At 42.7% G+C, this 18,397-nt stretch overlaps 1 protein-coding gene and 2 non-coding genes across 4 annotated transcripts in view; all 3 read right to left on the reverse strand.

The window, feature by feature from the left end:
* The window catches only part of SF3B3 (splicing factor 3b subunit 3), a 31,260-nt gene that overhangs the window by 12,091 nt on the left and 772 nt on the right, over nucleotides 1-18,397 (reverse strand). For both annotated transcript variants that reach the window (XM_026088585.1, XM_026088586.1), the window contains exons 2-16: nucleotides 18,207-18,319; nucleotides 17,424-17,750; nucleotides 16,024-16,196; nucleotides 14,914-15,055; nucleotides 13,700-13,812; nucleotides 12,767-12,904; nucleotides 11,623-11,726; nucleotides 10,215-10,380; nucleotides 9,616-9,711; nucleotides 9,005-9,077; nucleotides 3,523-3,674; nucleotides 2,957-3,112; nucleotides 2,393-2,548; nucleotides 1,326-1,469; nucleotides 411-533 (exon numbers count right to left, since the gene is read on the reverse strand). In XM_026088585.1, the coding sequence (XP_025944370.1) occupies nucleotides 411-533; nucleotides 1,326-1,469; nucleotides 2,393-2,548; nucleotides 2,957-3,112; nucleotides 3,523-3,674; nucleotides 9,005-9,077; nucleotides 9,616-9,711; nucleotides 10,215-10,380; nucleotides 11,623-11,726; nucleotides 12,767-12,904; nucleotides 13,700-13,812; nucleotides 14,914-15,055; nucleotides 16,024-16,196; nucleotides 17,424-17,750; nucleotides 18,207-18,276 (2,133 nt within the window). In that variant the 5' untranslated portion in view covers nucleotides 18,277-18,319. The remainder of the gene's footprint in view (nucleotides 1-410; nucleotides 534-1,325; nucleotides 1,470-2,392; nucleotides 2,549-2,956; nucleotides 3,113-3,522; nucleotides 3,675-9,004; nucleotides 9,078-9,615; nucleotides 9,712-10,214; nucleotides 10,381-11,622; nucleotides 11,727-12,766; nucleotides 12,905-13,699; nucleotides 13,813-14,913; nucleotides 15,056-16,023; nucleotides 16,197-17,423; nucleotides 17,751-18,206; nucleotides 18,320-18,397) is intronic.
* LOC112976883 lies at nucleotides 13,412-13,491 on the reverse strand. The gene has a single exon (XR_003257210.1). It is a non-coding gene; the product is annotated as a small nucleolar RNA SNORD111 (small nucleolar RNA).
* On the reverse strand, nucleotides 17,002-17,083 carry LOC112976882. Its single transcript, XR_003257209.1, has one exon. It is a non-coding gene; the product is annotated as a small nucleolar RNA SNORD111 (small nucleolar RNA).

The following is an 18,397-nucleotide window of genomic DNA, read 5'->3' on the forward strand; positions in this document are numbered from 1 at the left end:
CAGTCAAGGACTAAGAAAACTTGTGTACGGGGCTCTTTCAGTCTCTGTGCACTGAGGCAAGCAAGACAGGCTTTTTCAGTGTCTCTGCGCCAAAGAATCAGCTCAGAGCTTTACAGACGCACTGTGAACGCAGCCTACAGGTCAGACGGGTCCTGGTTCAGAGAAGGCAGAGCAGCACTACGCATCGCTTCCAAAGAAGTGAGGGAAATGCCAACATGAACAAGGCTGTTTATGAAAGAGCAAGCTGCGAGTCAGGCAGCTCCATAATGAAGTCATTCGACTTCCCACCCTTACCCAGAGGGTCCCGCTGTGCTATACGGATGCTTCCCCACCCTGYCCACCGCGAAGAAAAACTGGGACACTGTGCCTGGGGAGCAGATCTGCACCCTGCGGGATCTTGCTTCACTCACCGCCTCTTGGCCTTGCATTCGGACTCGGAAGAGTTTCACGGGTCGTGAGCCAAGGTATCTGGTCCTGGTATCGGAAAGATCACCAGTAACAGGATCCAGGACAGTTCGCAGCAGCACACCGTTCTTGACATTAGTAAACCGGAAGGTTAGGTCATAATTACAGATAAGAAATACTAGCTACAGTCGTTACGTTAGTCAAAACAGAAGAGGCAATTTCTGAAGAATTAGGCTTTTGTTTTCCTGGCTTGATACAACCTGCTTCTGCCAAGCTATATCTAAATTGGTTCTTAATATTAAAAAAYTTAGTACATCACATAGGGCCTGAAAAACCTGGGGACTGACTCCAGACCCTAATCCTTCCCAGTGCAAAGCATTTATCCAAAAACCCAATGTTACTTAACAAGAATTTGCATTCTGCCATCAAACTAAAGGCATGTGAAAGAACCTAGACTACTCTGATTATTTTCACCACATGTTGGATTGTCAAAATATTTTTTGGTCAAAGATCACAGAGTTAGTACTGGATACAATAAAAGCTGCGCAACAGCAGAGTTATTAGAGCAGAGCATGTGGTTGTGGGCACTCACTTCTTTAATACTCTGCCCTACAGGCAGTTTCTGAAGAACTAGCCAACAACATTTTACCCAGAAATTTTTAGGACTTGCCCTCTTTCTGGAAGAGGAAAAGCACCATTTGTTCTACATTAAGTCTGGAAGAATATGCTGTGCTTTGACTAGTCTCAAGGCTAGGAATGTATGAGGAAACTTGCACCTCTGCTAAGTCACAGAGTGAATTCTCCATTTCCAGTTGTTAAGCATGTTGTAACACACAGGGAACAGCCAGGCTTCATGTTGTTTCACCACATGATGACAAGGCTATTTAGCAACGCGTCTCCCCAAGACAGGCATCTCTCACCTGCAGTCCAATGTTCAGGTACAGAAAGCCAATGGAGCCCCTCTCCCCCAGCTCATCCTGCTTCTCCGTGCCACCCATCTCCACAATACACAGCGATTCRGGCTGTGCAGGAAGGGCCTGCATACTCAGCGGCTGTAAGCAATCCTGTGGGAAGCAGAAAAGAGACACCGCAACAATCACAAAGTTTGCCACAGCCGGAAGGGATTCAGGCTGCTTGTAAGGAGCCGAAAGATTCCCTTTTAGATCTGCAGAAGGAAGTATTCAGCACRGAAAAATCACAACAGATTTAATTCTGGTTTCCTAGCGCACAAGGGCTGCAGGTTCATCTCACCTCCAAAAGCACTTCTWTTCACCAATGTGAGCAGCCCAACAGTCCTGAACCATACTATACTGGGTTTCCAAGGTTATCCACATGGAGACAGCTCTCAYTGCATGCTGAGTTAGGGGAAGCTAATAAGTTCTGCCAGCTCTGTGGATTTTGGGAAGCAAGCAGTGATAGCAGCCCTGGGGTCCATGGAAGATGAGGAGCTGGACCCAGCAAAGCATGAATGCTTTTCCAAACAAAGCTTTAGCTACAAATGTTTCAGCTGAAGACAGGCAGTAACACACAGGGTTTTAGAAGACTTCCAAACTGTCCTGACATAAAATTTACAGTTATTTAGCACGGAGAAACTTGAACAAAGCTGATGTTATTTTAGTTATGCTTTAAACACTCAATCTGCTGCAGGTACAGGAAAGATAAGGCTGGATTGCTGTTAAATTGCTTGCAGAATGAGTCTGCTTTTCTACRGGTAGAAACAGTGAGATAGAAAAATGAGAACATGCTTTTGCTCCTCATCAACTGAGCCTCTGGGCAYGGGTGAGACTAGATAAAACAAAGGAATCTGTTATAGGATAGACTCAAGGGCCATACTTCTATCCAGCTCAGCAGAGGAAAAAAACCATATGCAAGCTATTTATTCCTGACCATGCAGCTGAACATGGACAGAGTCCAGCTCTAGAGTACCAATCTGAAGATTTTAAGCCAATGGAAGAGGTAGAGAGGCAAAACCAAAGCAACTACTCACCGAAGGGTCAAGAGAAATTATTCTGACAGTGTTGTCCACCAACCCGACAGCAAGGAACCGGGAGCGCTGCTCCCCAGGTGGAACATTGGCCAAGCTCATGCAAACCACATCGGCCGACATCTCCTTTCTCTCCGTATACTCRTTCAGTTGTCCTGACTGAGCAAAAACAAACAAAAAAAACCACTAGAAACTTATTACCTAGCCAATGGGGCAAACTAGCTCCAAAACAGCTCGCTAAGCCTCCCCCCTCCGCTTTTTAAGATATTGTTTTGACTTAAAATAAAATTTATATTATATCTCTACTTTTTACTATTTCTTTCCAGCTTCATTTCAGCTATGAYTGGGAGAACCAGAATAGCAGTAGGGAAGGTCATGATTTCCAGCCTCAGTTATAAACTTCAGAGATTTTAATTAGCCATAAACTCATCTAAATCAGACAGTCACAACCCAGACACGCAGGACATACAGAATCCTTTTCTGCAGGTTCGCTCAAGGATCAATCTCTAGCACGCCCCACATTCTGCCTTGTTCCTCTGAAATCGTTCACAACATTAACACACGTACCGGGTCCATCTCAAAGTAAACCAGTTCTCCTCCAGTCAGTGCTATCACTACTTGTCTCTGGTTCACAGCACACTTTACAATGGTTTTCTTCCCTGGGGTCTTCCATTCATTTACCCTCTTATCTGCTCGGATGTGCCGGATGCCGTCTGGATAAACCTAAAGGAGAAGAGGTCATACRTTAATTTCTGTATTTACCATCCCTTTATAACTCCCATCTCACTTGCAATTCTGACACAGAAAGACCAAAGGCAAATACCAGTCCTGGCAGCACTGCCCTATTAGTTATAATACYGGCTAAACGAGGACAAAGCCACTTGCCAGCTGGAGGCATCACACCTTTGAACTACAGCAACGAGCCACTGAGCTCTCACTGAAGCTTAGGACCGTCTTCAGGTGGTCCAGCTTCATTAGTGAGATATAAAAGGAGTAAGCTTGAGCAAGCAGCATTCTCCATCAATCCACAGCTTTTGGCGTGACATGTGTTGCACTACCGTAGAAACCACAGCCCTGCAGCAAGCAGAGAGTGGCAGACACAAGCGGACATGTCAAAAAAAGCTATTCATTACCTGTACCAAAGCATCATCCCCAAGAAGGGAGCAGGACAAGGTGGGTGTAGTACCCAGGAACCCAGAGTCAGTCACTTCTTCTACAGTCTCTCCGATAGACAGCACCAGCGTGGCATTTACGAAGGACACAATGATATAGGCATCAAATTCATCTGGTCAAAGGAAACATGGAAAAAAAGCTGCTGATTAAATAAATGTCAAGTCTCCCAACAAAATCAGAAGTCTGACAGATGTTTAGCAACAGAATTCCAGCAATAATTACATCTGCCAGCAATATTATCCAAGTTCGTTCTAGGACACACTGCACAAAAGCCAGCCACTGCTAGACTCCAAACAGTGCAACACTGAGCCAGGGGATCAAATGATGGTCCAGATACAGGGTCAACTCATGATACTCTGGATTCTGGCAACAACACTCCTGCCTGTTTTTCACTGACAGCAAGAGGTCCAGAAACATTTAAGACACTTGCCCCACCTGCCACGAGGAACCGAATCCAGATTTAACACCCAATGAAGTCAAATGAAATGGTCTGCTCCAATAACCTAAACACATGGAACCTATCTGCAGAAACCGCACCACGGATCCCACGAGCAGGAGTTTGCAGGACCACCCCTCTATCTCCTACCCATGCAATAAAAGGCTGCAGAGAATGATCAGGGTGCACTAGAGCAGAAGCTCAGGGCTAGCCTGCTCTACTCTCATTCAGAAATTAAACTACCCCACATTCAAAAAGCCACCCTCACAGACTCCTGGGATGAGAAACGGTGTGTTTTTAAGACAGAGCAAATATTAACCTTTACTTCTACTGGAGTAAGTGACAGCATTTCATCTATTATCTCCAGCACTGGCTTCTCCCAAAGGGGATAGCTATGAGCACAGTAGCGTGGAGGTGGAGGAGCTCCGCTAACCAAAACAGTCGGAAGAGCTCACATGGAAATACGGAAACAAGGACTGGATAAAGGGAATGCCCCTGTCTACTGTGGTCCATCTTCATTCTGCAGAAAGTGACAGGCATTAAAGAGAAGGAGAGGAGAGCCTCATTAAAATGGAATTAAAAAAAGTAACAGAAACAAGGAAGCCTGTTGGGAAATGGAGCCAGGAGCCTCAGTGGAGAAGTAATACTGCCTCGGACAAGCAACATGACACTTCTGACGCTGTTGTTATGCAAGCACTGTTTCTTAAAAAGGAGAAATTCCCCAGTTTAACTGATTCAACCCAAAGCTCAGACTTGTACACCACAGTACAAGACAATTAGCAGAGGTGAGAGCTTAACAGAGCTGTCACAATATTAGCCCTTGAGCAGAGCTTCCCCACAATTAGCACATGTGGCATATATGGAAAAGTGACTAATGAACCTCTAAGTACAGAAAAAAGAGAGAACTCTCACTGGGATGAATACAGGATGCCAGCAAATACCACAAAGCAGCTTAAAAGAAACTGAATAGGGTTAACTGAAACAAATGCTTTCAGGAACTGAGCCTCCTCTCACCCACCCTGTTTAGAGGGAGGTACTGCCAAACCTGCTGTGTCACACTTAGAAGAGAAAGTTCTTACATAGAGCTGAAAATATGCAAGTTTTTAAAAAAATAAAATAAAACCACAAAACCAAACAACCTCTCTCCAACATCTGGTACGCAGGCCACAACTCTGATCAGACTGAAGAGCTTAGCATAATCAAAGCCATTCCAATACTGGCCTGTGGCATGAACTCCATTACTAGTTTATTAAGTGACTACAGCCTAAATCCTACAATGTGGTTCATGTAGGCAGGCTGCTCCAAAACCCCACCAACAGGAGCAGGTCCACCTGGGGGATCAGAAAGCAAAATCTGAATCTGTATACCAAAGCGATTAGTAAGGCCAACTACTTAAATACTTGGCTTAACAGGACGATTTCTCCAATGTAACAGCAGATGGTAAGAGATCAGTAGAACGTCCACCATTACACACTGCCCATTTTCTACACTAAATTAACAGCTCCTCCGGAAAGTTGCATGTATTTTCACCAGAAGTCTATGAGAATTCCTCGACTGCTTTCAAAAGAAATTCTAGTAGTTCACTGGCTAAGACCTTAATTCATAAATAYCCTGTAGACAGGATGTTCTAAAAATTCCATTTCAGAGAAGATCATTGTTTTCCAAACTTCTTGAGAGCCGCTGCCTTTCTCCCTGGGGGCTGACAGTCTCCTGATAAACAACCCGTCCCAGCTGGAGGCTTAGCCATGTGATCTGGAGCAGGACAAAGAACTCCCGTTTGAAAGCGAAACAGATTCCCTTAGTTCTACTTCAAACCAAACTCATTCCTACCTCTTAATACTTTTTTAGCTCTTTCTTTTCTCTGATTTACAGTTATATTAGAGCACGCCTTTAATTCTGCGTCAATAATACTGACAAGTGCATTTTTGCTTGAAGTCTAGTAGTGTTGCTTAATGCCTCTCTGCTGGAGCCTTTCAAATAAAGAGTTTGATTTAGCAGAATGAAGTCAGTGAATAAGATGCATTCATCTAGATTCCAACAACACAATTTTGCTTTAGAAAATATAGCAGCCTAGCTGAAAATTAAGGGGACTAAATCCCTGGGGCACACTGAGAGGTATTCTCAGTTAGAAGAAGAAAAGAGCTATCTATTTTAATATGAAAAGATATCTACTTAGCTCTGCACAATCGCACGCATAACATCACGCTGCCCAGAGTTCTAAACAGATAGATACTATTTTGTAGGCAGACACAAAACTTCAGTGAGGCTTATTACTGTTTTAATTGCTCCAGTTAGCTCCTTTCAGCAGACAGAGCTGGTAAGAGAGACATTTTAATGACTCCGAAGAATCACAGCTGGACTCATTCTCTTGTGTCTTCATTACAAGTTTTCCACAGCTTCATGGACCCATCATGATCAGTCATGAAAACATCACATTTCAGTCCATGAACTCTACACACTACTGTCATTTTTGTTATTTGTCATGAATTCAGTTTGAGTTTGCCCATCAGAATTTCATTCTTTTAAATCAGTCCATGCCCAACATAGTCTTCGCATGCTCCACAGCATGTGAGTTTGCGCTGATACGAATGCAATCACCACTAGCTTAGATGGGTTCAGTGAACAAATAGATGAACAGTGACAAAACTCAGGATTATTCTCATTTAAAAAAATCTGATGGGATGACAGCACATTTTCCCAGACTTCTGTTTACTATTTCATGGAGAACTCCATGGCCGTGACTCACTGCACATTGCTTTTCAGGCAAGAGTGCCAGGTAGTGAATGCAGACTGCTAAGCCTCAGCTCGCATACATCCACACAGTAGAGCGCACACAGCCATCTACCTCCCCAGACCTCTATATTCAACTGCAAGAGTGCTTGGTCCATCTCCCAACCACTGATGGACATGCCTATCACATAACCACAGGGCAATCCCATGTCAGCAATCCCTACAGATGTTCACAGTACACTTCATTTTCTCTTGGAAGGCTGTACAAACTGGTTGGGAGCCAACCCTAACTCTAGAAGGGAGCTGAAAACACCCTTGAAATGTGCACCTCCACTTTTAGCAAAAAAGAAAGAAAGAAAAAAAAAAAAAGACTATTCTGCAGAGACACGGTCAATTATTTTGTTCCCAAAAGATCATGAAGTGGAATGGGAGTCACTTTATATTCCTCAGCTCCTGAAGTACAAATGCAACAATCTCCAACTACACAACAGCTTCTGGAATTCATTTACTGGAAAGCTCAGCATAAAAGTAGCCCCATGATTTTGGGATTCTCTGTGGGTAACCTGTGGGACAGCACAGTAGCCCCTAGCAGTAGGTACACACCTGTGGTGATCAGCACCTCCACCACCAGCCACCTGTGGAAGAGAAAAAGAGGCTTGGTATTGGTAGTGTGTATCACCACGTACCAGCCAGGGTTAGTATTTGCTTTGAAGGCTGCAAACCTGTACGTGTCTTACAGAGGCCTTGCAGCACRTGCGCACCGTGGCATCCGGGCAGAGCCAGGCAACCTGACATTGCCAGCTGAACGCTCCAGAAACGGCCCTCGGGCAGTTTCGAGATTAGATTTGAAAGGGTTCTGCAGTCCTTTTGGATAAAACCCATTACAACTGTTTCAGAAGTCAAGCTTGGGGATCAGTTTTACGTAATTTTAAACTACATTTGAAAAGCAGCATGGCTGTCAACAGCTACAGATTCTAGCCTTTCCAAGCAGAAAACAGAAGATCTTCACGCTGGAACCTGGAGAATTTTGTATTAGGGAGAAAAAAGAGGGGGAAAAAAAAAAAAAAAAAGCAGTGAGACTGGTCTGTTTTAGGTAGATTAGCAGTGGTCCTCTATCTCCTGAAAAGTCAAAGTGATCCTCTAAAGACCCACTAGAAACAGTTTTAAACTATAAACAAAGGTGACGCCAGAAGCCTCAATCTCTCAGAGGAAATGAATGTTACCAACTCATTTTCCAGAAGACCAGAGCATGGGTTTGTTCAGGCTGTATGGGAGTTTCAGAACATGAGTACAGGATTGAAGGCAGCTCTCAGATGGCAAGGTAAATTCCACAGCAGCGTCTGGAATTCCCACAGGGCTCCTGACTCACTGGAAGACATGCTACTCGCTAAGACTGCTTAAAACGAGATACCATGTCACCACAGCAGGCTAAGGTCTCCATTGCAACAATCTGACACTTCTACATCCAGTCCATGAAACTATGGACATCTTTGCAAAATTTTTACAAAGCGCTGCCTCAGAAATAATCACGGAGACTATCAGTAAGCAGAATAGCTTCATTTCAGGCTTTATAGGTATATCTGAGGAACTCTGTTCTTGTCTCCATGAGAAAGGCAGGACTTAGGATTATACTTCCTCTTATGCTTTAGTAAGACAAACCCACTGTTTCAGATCAGGAAGAAAGAAAAAAAAAAAAAAAGTACGTTCTGCCAATTTCAAATCTTGACCTTCCTGGAATTAATGGCATCTTATACACTGCTGGGTTTTTGAATAGGAAGTGTGTCCTAGCCTAAGTAGAATGTTTTCTTTGCAGATATGCATAGAGGAAAGTAATAAAATAGATACTGTTGCTGATTTACTTTTCTTTTTTTTCCATAATTTGAATCCCGCTCTCTCACAAAGAGTTGATTACTGTAGTTGTCAGCAGGCATATACAGAATAGCAAGTACGCTCCAACAAAAAGCACCATCAGTGTCTACTGAAGTCGGAGCAAGAACTTATGGGAAGTGGGAAAGGATAAGAAGTTCAGCAGCTTCAGGCTGGAAACGCACATCTGATGCAGCAYACTGGGTGACAGATGCAGCTGCAGGCAGGTGCTGCTTTTTCAAAGTGTCAGTTGATAATTTTAGGGGAGCAGAGGGTGGCTTCTAAGTACAAACTGGAGGTTACTGATTCAGATCAGAACTTCTGGGGACAGCACACAAACATCAYGCTTTCCTATCTCCTTGGACAAAAAAATATTATCACCGCTCTGTGCTTTGGGAAATATTGCATACCTTCAACATGCCTCCTCACAGTCCATACAGCATTGGGGTTACCAGGCAGCTCTGAGACAGCCATTTCGGATACCTACGAAACAAGAACCAGGTTCTTTACAAAACGGCTGTTCAGATGAAAATTTATTACAATAAGTCACTGAACAATCATCAGTTAGTACTCTACAGAACCGGGCAGGAAAGCTAACAAATCCCTAGTTCTGATACTCTCTCCCCATGCCAGATGGGCTATGGGGTAGAATACATTCATCACAGAGGTTATAATGCCTCATATTAAGGCTCCAGATGATCGGCTTTAAAACAAGCTCACCCACTGCCAGCAGAGATCAGCAGCAGCAGCTGGCACAGACATCTGGAGTGTTCCGACTCGATACACTCAAATAGTAGAAGAGACCAAATGCACGTGGTTAAAGTCAACTGAACAAAAAGCCTTCAAAACTACAAGCAAGCAACAAAACTCTTCTATTTCCTAGAAGCGTGTCTGGAGAAAGTTGCTCTCTTTCCAGACTACAGTAAAGAACCACCCCTTCATTTCAGCACCTTTATTCCCAGGATTTTCTTCCAGTGTCCCTGCCTCTAAAGCTGTTCTTGCTAAGCGCTGGAAGTCTTACCTCAAGTCCGTGTCTTAGAACCCTCAGAGATGACCGGGGCCCCCGACCGCAGGCCACGTACAATTGGGGTGTGTCTTCATTGGCCAGATCCGCTATCTGCACGGAGAAAGTGTGTCAAACAACACCCACAGGAAAAGAAAATAAAACCACGCTATTATATGCCACGTTATTGTGTTCAGAATGCAACCGCTGAAAACAGTGAAGATGCCACAGGGTGTGCCATCTGCTGCACTGAAATCATGTCAGATTTTAACCAAACTTTCTGCAGAATAGATGGAGAACTGGTCTAACAGTCAACRCAGAGGACCAGCACAGGACTGCTGGCTGGCACCCTGTTTCTGGATACACATTTATTGCCACAGCAACCAAAGGATGCCAGGCCTGGTACCAGTCTTAAGTAACTGTCTGAGAATTTAGCAGATTTGCTTTTCTATCAGCATTTCGTACAGTACAGTATTTCTGGAAACCCACGACAATGTAGCTCTGGTTACACCACTTACAGGCAAACACTCCACAGAAAAATGGAGATAAAATCACCTACTTATAATTGCCCTGTTAAGTGAGAAAGATTAATTTACATGGTGAATGGGACAACATACCTGACAGCATAGAATAGGAGACAAACTGTCCAATTCATCCACCAGCACCAGGTTCTTGAGAGGTCGTGGCTGAAAAAAGAACGTATCTCCTTCCTCAAGGGGCATGGCAGAAGAGAACTCTGGCTCCTCATCATCATCGCCCAGGTGAGCTATCTGGTACAGGTAACTTCAGACAGAAAGCAAGAGCAACAGGATGTTCAGTGCAAAGCTCATGAAGCCTTCTCTAAGTTAGCCTTAGCCTAACACCTAGTCAGGGGGGGAGCGGGGGGAGGAGGAAATCTTTCCCTATGTTATAGAGTTATTAAAATTTAGCCTTGAGGATTGTTTTCTTGGTGACAGGAAGAATGTTAAAAGGGAACCAGATAAGATGTCTGCAAGAAAATCAAAATTTTCTCATTGGTTGCTCTCACTGGCATGGTAGCCCAGAGTTCCAGGGTTTGCTCTGCTTACCCTTGAGCCTTCGAGACCTTCTTGTGTTCGAGCCAAAGCACTAATTGACAGCAGAGGCAAAGAGCAAGGCCAGTGGCTAAGACTCCAACTCCACAGTTGTGTTTTATGGGAATACTCTCATCTCATTATTTTTAAACCCCTCCCTATTCCATTTTGTGAGCCTAAATATTACAATCATCAAGTTAAACATCAGAGGAAACAAACAAACAAAAAAATCAATCCAGAACGAGAGTGATTTACTTCCCGTTTTTAATAAAACTCAAACAAACAGGACTTCTTCAAAAGCTTGGTTTATGCAACTGAATTTAGATTCACTCTAGTAAACTGGCTGGAGCTCCCCCAAGTGGCTGACTCTGCAGAGGTAGTCTAAAAACAGCATAAATCTCCACTCAAATGAATCCCACCTTTGCACACTGTTAAGTCATACTCAGAGGCGTGCAAAGTCATTTTTGAGTCTTTAGAACATTCTAGACTGCCAAATACGAAGTGAGAAAGCTCTTGAGAATACATCTATTAAGCAAAGCACCTTGAAGTTACTTGATAAAAAAAACTATTTGCTTCTGCGTGGGCCATAGCATTTTGAGAGACTATGTAATACACATGAAAGTTCAGGTAAAAGCTGATCGAACTAGTTTAAAGATAATGCATCAATCCATATGGTTTGAAAACTAGAAGAACTGCAAGTGTTCAAGCCTTCCAGAACCTATTAAGCCAAGCACGGGATCTTTTGTTCCCTGCACTGCAATATTTAGTTTGGGTTAAGACAACAAGAAAATTCCCCGTTCAGTCACAGTCTAAGCCAATTGTTCTGCTCAAAGCCTGTGAACAAAGCATTAAGGCACCTACTAAAACAGAGGCGTTGTCTTTATCTGTTGAATAAGGTCACAGGTCAGTTTGCAGTCATGAACAGAAACAGTCAGGTTCAGGGGGAAGCATTACAGTAAAATTGTTTACTCACTGGTTTCCAAATTCAGATGCCACAAAGAGAAACCCTGTCTTCAGCACGCACATGGCAGCAGCTACGGGAACAGTGTCAAAGTATTTCAGTCGAATCTCCGTTACCTGAAAGTGTCCAAAAAAGAAGTGACTGTACTAGCAACGTAAATACTAGAGCAGTAAATGCATGATTTAGTAAGAATAGCTTCCCAAGAATCATCTCCAAAGAAAGGAAGCAAGAGAGTGTTTCAAGCACAATCACATCATTACTTTGGGGCAGCAGGTTCTAGTTCACAAAATCCAACAGATTATTTTGAAAACGCAAGTCAGGATTTCTTTATTTTAAGACTTTCTGGTTTTTGAAATACTGAGTCAGTTTGAAGAAACAGCTATGAAAACAGCAAGCTCTCTTCAAGGAATAAGAAATTCTCTTCAGTTCCTACAGCATTCCATTCCAACACCAGCCATTCCCAGATATGTGAAAAAGTAACTGTCCTGAGAGAATTTCTACATTTGATATGGTCACAATAGCTCTCAGTGAAACATCCAAGAACAAATGAAGCCACTTAAAGATGCTACACTTTTACCCTCTGTACCAAATTTGCCATGTTTAGATGAAGAACTAACATTCATTAATCAAAAAATTCAACTGATTCTCTGCAGCAGAGATTTTTTTATTGCAAAATAGTAGGACAAGCAGCAGCAAGCCACTTCAATACAAGTTTGTTATTTCAACACAGGGACTGGCCCTACCAAAACAGCTACATCAATTAAAAAAAAAGATTGCAGCATGTAAATATTCAATTAAGAGATGAAACGGAGAGCAGCTACTGCAATCAAGAGAAGCTAAGTTCCCCAAAATTAGATTATGGAATACCCTCTAAGAGGTTCATGAGCCACATTTTGCAATACATCTTTTGGAGGAAGGACTGCCTGTAAAACATTTAAAATATGCCCAGCTGACGTTGTAGCTTAAATCTCATGATTTTGTAAACCTCACCCTATGTCTCTATATGAACAAACAGCAGTTACAATTGTTGGTGAAACTGTATTATAAATCATATAGAACAAACACCAGCTAAAAACACAGCATTAAATATTTATCACTTAAGAGAACGATGACTCTTCTCAAAGAGTGCTTTGGTTCTTCCTCAACTGATGCTTACCATGTCTTCATCAGTCTCTAGAGTAATTTTGAAGATGTCTCCCTGCTCTGTCTGGGCCAGGAAGAAGAACATGGACTTGGTCTTGTGTGTAGCAGAGCAGACAAAAATCATACCTCTCTCTGGGTCATCCAAGTCATTCTGTCAAGACAGAAATTGGAGGCCATTGGTGGAAAAGACTTACCTGGCAAGTACAGAGGTAGTCTCACTGACTGAAGCATTTCCATTTCACGGGTGGCTAAGAGTACATGAAGAGGCTTTCAGGCTTTCAACTCAAGTCACATCCCCTCTGTCACACCTGGAATACCCTTGGTACGCCTTTCCCCCAGGGAGAAATACATTTCTAAGACACTGTGCCTAAGCATTCTCCCTCCTACTTCTTTCGCAGTCCTCCCCAGACAGCTCTTGCATATCAAAACTAACCACAGAAGGTGAGGGCTGCAATCCAAAGAAAACTGTTTCTTAGCACCTGCCATTTGATGGTGCTTTAAGCACCTGCCAAACTACATGAAGATTTGCAACAGTGAAGGAGGAGGCGGCTGCATTAGATGCAATAGAGCAGCTATCAAATTCACCTGCATGCATGATGGTAACCATGACTCACTGCCTCAAGCAACCCGATCTTACACTGCCAGCGCTGCCCCACTGGCGCCTGATCAGTCTCATTGGACTGTCTCCAGCATAAATCTCAGAGAAGAGACATGAACCAAACTCATCATTTCAGGCTACACCTACCCTAGCCTTCCCTTGCAGAAAACAAACGCAGCCAGTAAGACAGATTATCATCTATCTTAGGCAGACAGGCTTTTTAACCTTTTTTTTCCTCACTTGAAAACCGTCACCGATACCTTTAATCCCAAAGCAGCAAACACCAAGTATTTGTTTAGCATTGACAAAAATAATTTTTAAAAGAAGGAGGAATCCCAAAATTCTCACCCGTCTCCTGGGAATCGGACATCTGATATCAGGCTGGTCACCAAAGTTTTTATAGGTAATGTAGTTTTCAGAACAGATCAGCACACCACTAGGTCCATCAGAGCCACCAGGAACTGAAACGCAACAAAGACACATTACCACAAGAGCCCTTATCACACATCTGACTACTGTTTGCAACACATTTATCCTGTTTTTCTTTAAAATAGTATAGTTTCCATTACTCTATATCCCCCTACATAYATGAATCTGCTCTTATTGAAGGAGAAGACAAAAACTCCAAGTACAACTCCCTGTATCAGCATAAGGGGGCAGCATCATAATTAGCATTAGGGCAGCTGGAACTAAGGGACCAGGACGGAGAAAAAGGAAAGACAAGTTGCTTATGTTTTTATACTTCATGTCTTATTGCTGTCTRGAAAGACATGACATGCCCAAAACACTCTATTAGCAACTTGTCAGTTGAATACAACCCTTGGGTTACTGACATGTTTGCTTGCTGTCAAAAAATCTAGCAGATGGTTTTCTGACACATCTTTCATTTTCAGAGTATGTTTTTAAAAACGCTTCTGTTGAGATCCCAGCATAATAGAGGATATCATCACAATTGTAGCACTGGTCAGATCTAGCCCAGTATTCGGTGYCTGACAGTAGCCTAGAGAAGACACAAGAATGCGGCAAGCATACAGGGATGCTCTCCCTCCTAGCTTCCATTCTACTCAGAAGCAAATCTGTAGTTCAGCAGTTTTCCAAACCAAAGGTAGTAGCTTTGCATCCAACCCCTGTGAGATTTCAGTCCACGAATTCACCTTTCAAATGCATATAAACTTCTGCCATCTCACCTTAGAGAGTTCCACAGTGTGTGTTACATATGCATTACATAAAAACAYATTCTTTTGAATCTTCTGCCAGTTAATTAAGCTACCACTTAACATCTCCTAGCTTCCGACTGATGAGAGACTCCAGGACACATCTCAAAGAACAGAGATGTGGAGCACTCTCCAAGCTGCAACCGTACCTATAAAACTCTTGCATATTTCCATGCGTGACCCTTTAGTCATTAGCTGACTCCAAGATGAATTAATTCACACTAATAGCTCAGACTGCCACTGAAACAACTCTTAAGAGCTACAGCACATTGATGCTGTTTCCCTGGGGAACCAGAACTAAGTCAGTAGATCTACAAGGAAACAATTCAGTGGCTGGCTGGGCAGTACCTGTTATAAGGAAGTTGCCGTGCTCTTCCAAGGGCTCACTGTATTTCCTAACCACATGGTTCAAACCCAAGTCCAGTTCATAAAATGTCAAGGTCTGCTGYGTGTTGGCTGCTGCTTCTCCTGTCGGATCATTGTCTGCTTCCTAAAACACAGCACAYGAACATTTCATTCAAGCCAATGATAGCATCCATTTGTGTGGAGAAAACACCCTCASATTTAAAACATGTCAGGAACGTATAACCAAAAAAGTAGCATTTTAAAAACATTCAGAGGAGGAAGTCTACAGCAGCAGGAGCTCTGTATCTCCATGGAGCAAGATCATCATCAGCCATAGTCTGCCACTGTACAATAACAAAGTTTGCCATCAAGCCACAAAGGCAGCGCAGACTTGCTGCAACACACAAGAGTAAAAGCTTTGGTGATTTTACAACAGCAGCTTTTGCACCTGGATGTACTGAGAAACGCTTGCCAATATCCCCCCCTAGAGTATGATCAGGATTCTTAGGATTTCTAGCTGGCAGTCATACCTCCATCCTCTCTGAGATCAAACAGATTTTAGGGCACATCTACATTACAGCACAAAGGTCCGACTTAACAAAATACAGTTTTAGCCTCCATACCCAGGCAACCTTCCTCACATACTTATTCAGAGCGCTTACAGCCACACAACCCAAAGCAGACAAAACTCCCTGCTCAAAATTCAGAAAATATTTTAAAGAGGGAAGGTCCTCATGGACCACCCAATGAAAGCACGAAAACAAGGTGTCTTTCAAGAAAGATATTAAAGGAGGGGCAAAGCCAATGCATCAGGAAACAGTTTTAAATAACATTAGAGCAAAGTCGAAAGGAAGACTTGTTGAAAGATGCACAAAAAAGGTTCAAAGGAAGAAAATAAGTACATTTACAGTTGAACAGCAATAAATGAAGAATCACCAAGACAAGAAGAGATTTTCCTATTCTGACTGAAAGTAAAGCCAAAAGCAAGCAAGTTGGACAAACGAAGWTTACATTACACAGTAAAAGCGGCAAACCTTCCCTGCCTCCACAGAAGGATCAGGTGAAAGAAGAGAAAAGCCCAGAAGACAGCAAATGGGACCAAGTTCTTCTCACCTCATAATCCATTTCCAAACATGCAAACATTGGGTTTTCAAATCCTACATCAACTCCCACCACATGGTAGACCAAGGTATTAGCCTTGTGGGCTTCCAGCGGGGAGGAAATGGTGAGACGAGCAGCAGCATCTCTGTTCAAGATATACACCAGCTTCTGCTTCTCAATAGCACCTGCAGAAAAAGGACAACGGTAGCTAAGACACATCATCTTGATGATGAAAGCTACGGACACCTGCATACAAATGGAGAACTTTGCAAGAGAACGTCAGTGTTGCTTCTGCTGCTGGAACTAATTGTTGGTATTTATATTTGTGCAACCTATTAAAAGTCTCATTTCAAGTGTTTCAGAGCGAAARCACAAATAATGACTATAGACAGCCCTTTAAGGCAGGAGGAGGCCTCTTTCTGGCCAGACTCAAGGTCTATCCAGTCCAACGGCTATAAGCAGATCTGCTCACTCATTGTACCACACAGAAGATGACATGCTGCAGGGAGGCAAAAGAAAATTTAAAAGAGCAGCCAGATGATCTGGTTAAAGAAAGCCACTTGACAAGAAGACACTGTTCAGATTTCCTTAGAAATACTTTAACTGAAAAATGCATTCTTGTCYGATATACTGCTTATACAACATACTGTACATTTAACACTCTTAACTACCAATTTGAATGGTATAAATATGATTGCGCTACCATCTCATCAATGAAAACGTAACTAGTTAGAAAGCAAACAATGAGTTATATCCAACATAGAGAGCCTGTTAAACTACTATCATTACAAGTCCCTGCTCTCAGCATTTAGGGAAGCAGTGTCACACAAAGCCAGCCTGGGCACACTGAGTTCACATGCCATGGTTCTCACTCTGCAGTTCATTGTCCCTTTGGCTGCACAAGCACAGCTGCTGGCAATATTGGGTAGCAAACTAAGTCACTAAGATGGTAAATCTTATAAAAAACATAACCCAACTGTTCTATCTGTGAAGCCCGATCAGAAATGCATTTAACTGTCTCCACAATACATCTCAGAGAAGAGACATGAATTCACATCATCATTTCAGGCTGTGGAAGCTGRCTGACTATGCTATAGCACGAATGCCTGCAATCTTGCATTTTCTTCCAGACATCATGCTTCAGCTGTCTGCTCATCACCAGGCAAGCAGGCTTCTTTCCAAATTGTTTTAGATTGTTCAGTGTTAGAATTCATTTGTGCAATTCCATCAATGTCAAGGAACAATTCTGAATGCCTGCGTTCTCCTTGACATGTCTCATATCCTAACAAAGTGCCTGAGAAGAAACACTTGCAATTACACCTGGCAGAAACGAGCTCCAAAACAAATATCCCCAAGACAGGGAAAAAAACACCACCACCACAAAAAACAAACAAGCTCACAAATTGACTTACTGATCATGACAGCACGGCCCTTTGGATCTACAGCCAAGTACTGGCCTGGAACAATTCTGCGACACCCACTCTTGCCAAAGGTTTCCTGATGAATCTTCTCAAACACGTTCTTGGAGGGCTGGTACTCCAGAATAACAATACGTCCTGAATCGCTGCCCACGACAATATAGTCTTTGGTCCCACCTGTCAGCCTGAAGGCCATGAGGGAGCGAATGACTCCAAACACTTCCACCGTCAGCAAGGTGTGAACCTTTCCTGTATTGGGATCAGGGCGAAGTAACTCCAGGATCTTGCCCCGGGAAACAACAATTTCTTGTTGTTTGGTTCCTAAGGAACCCAAAATGTAAAAAATAGTTAGCAACAGCACAGCAGGACAAGCAGTTTCAAAAAGCACTATAAGAAACAGAAAACTTTATGATCACTACAAGCTGAGTATTTATTATCACTATTGAAGAACTCAAACAACTTACTTCACCACATTACTTACCACTATCCCCATTGCTGCAGCATATTTTAACAGATCAGGAAAATGAACTAAATACTAAGTTAAATCTATGCATAATCAAACCAAACTTCTCTCGACCTTTCCACAAATTACATTATCTCAAGTTGTGTATCCAACAGCAAAAGATAATATACCAGCAAAACCAAAAAACTAATGCTATATTGAAGCAGATGAGCTTCAGTAACCAAACCCAATCGAAATCAAAAGCAAGCACCTTACTTTCTCTACTATATGAAAGAATTCAAGTGAAAAAACGCTTAGAGAAAAAAATGTATTACCTGAGAAATTGCCATGGATAGCATAGCTAATGCCAGTGGCACGCTGTAACGTTAGGTTGTAGAGGAACATGTTGACAACAGGTTTGCTTCACTGTATCTTAGTGCCACTGAGTCTGCAACAAGCAGAATAAAAACATATATCTCACAAAGAGAAAACTTCTCATACGGAAGACAGAGAGAACCTCTTGATT

Source organism: Apteryx rowi, unplaced genomic scaffold (genome assembly GCF_003343035.1).
Source record: "Apteryx rowi isolate R43461 unplaced genomic scaffold, aptRow1 scaffold_776, whole genome shotgun sequence".
In the NCBI taxonomy this organism is placed as follows: Eukaryota; Metazoa; Chordata; class Aves; order Apterygiformes; family Apterygidae; genus Apteryx; species Apteryx rowi.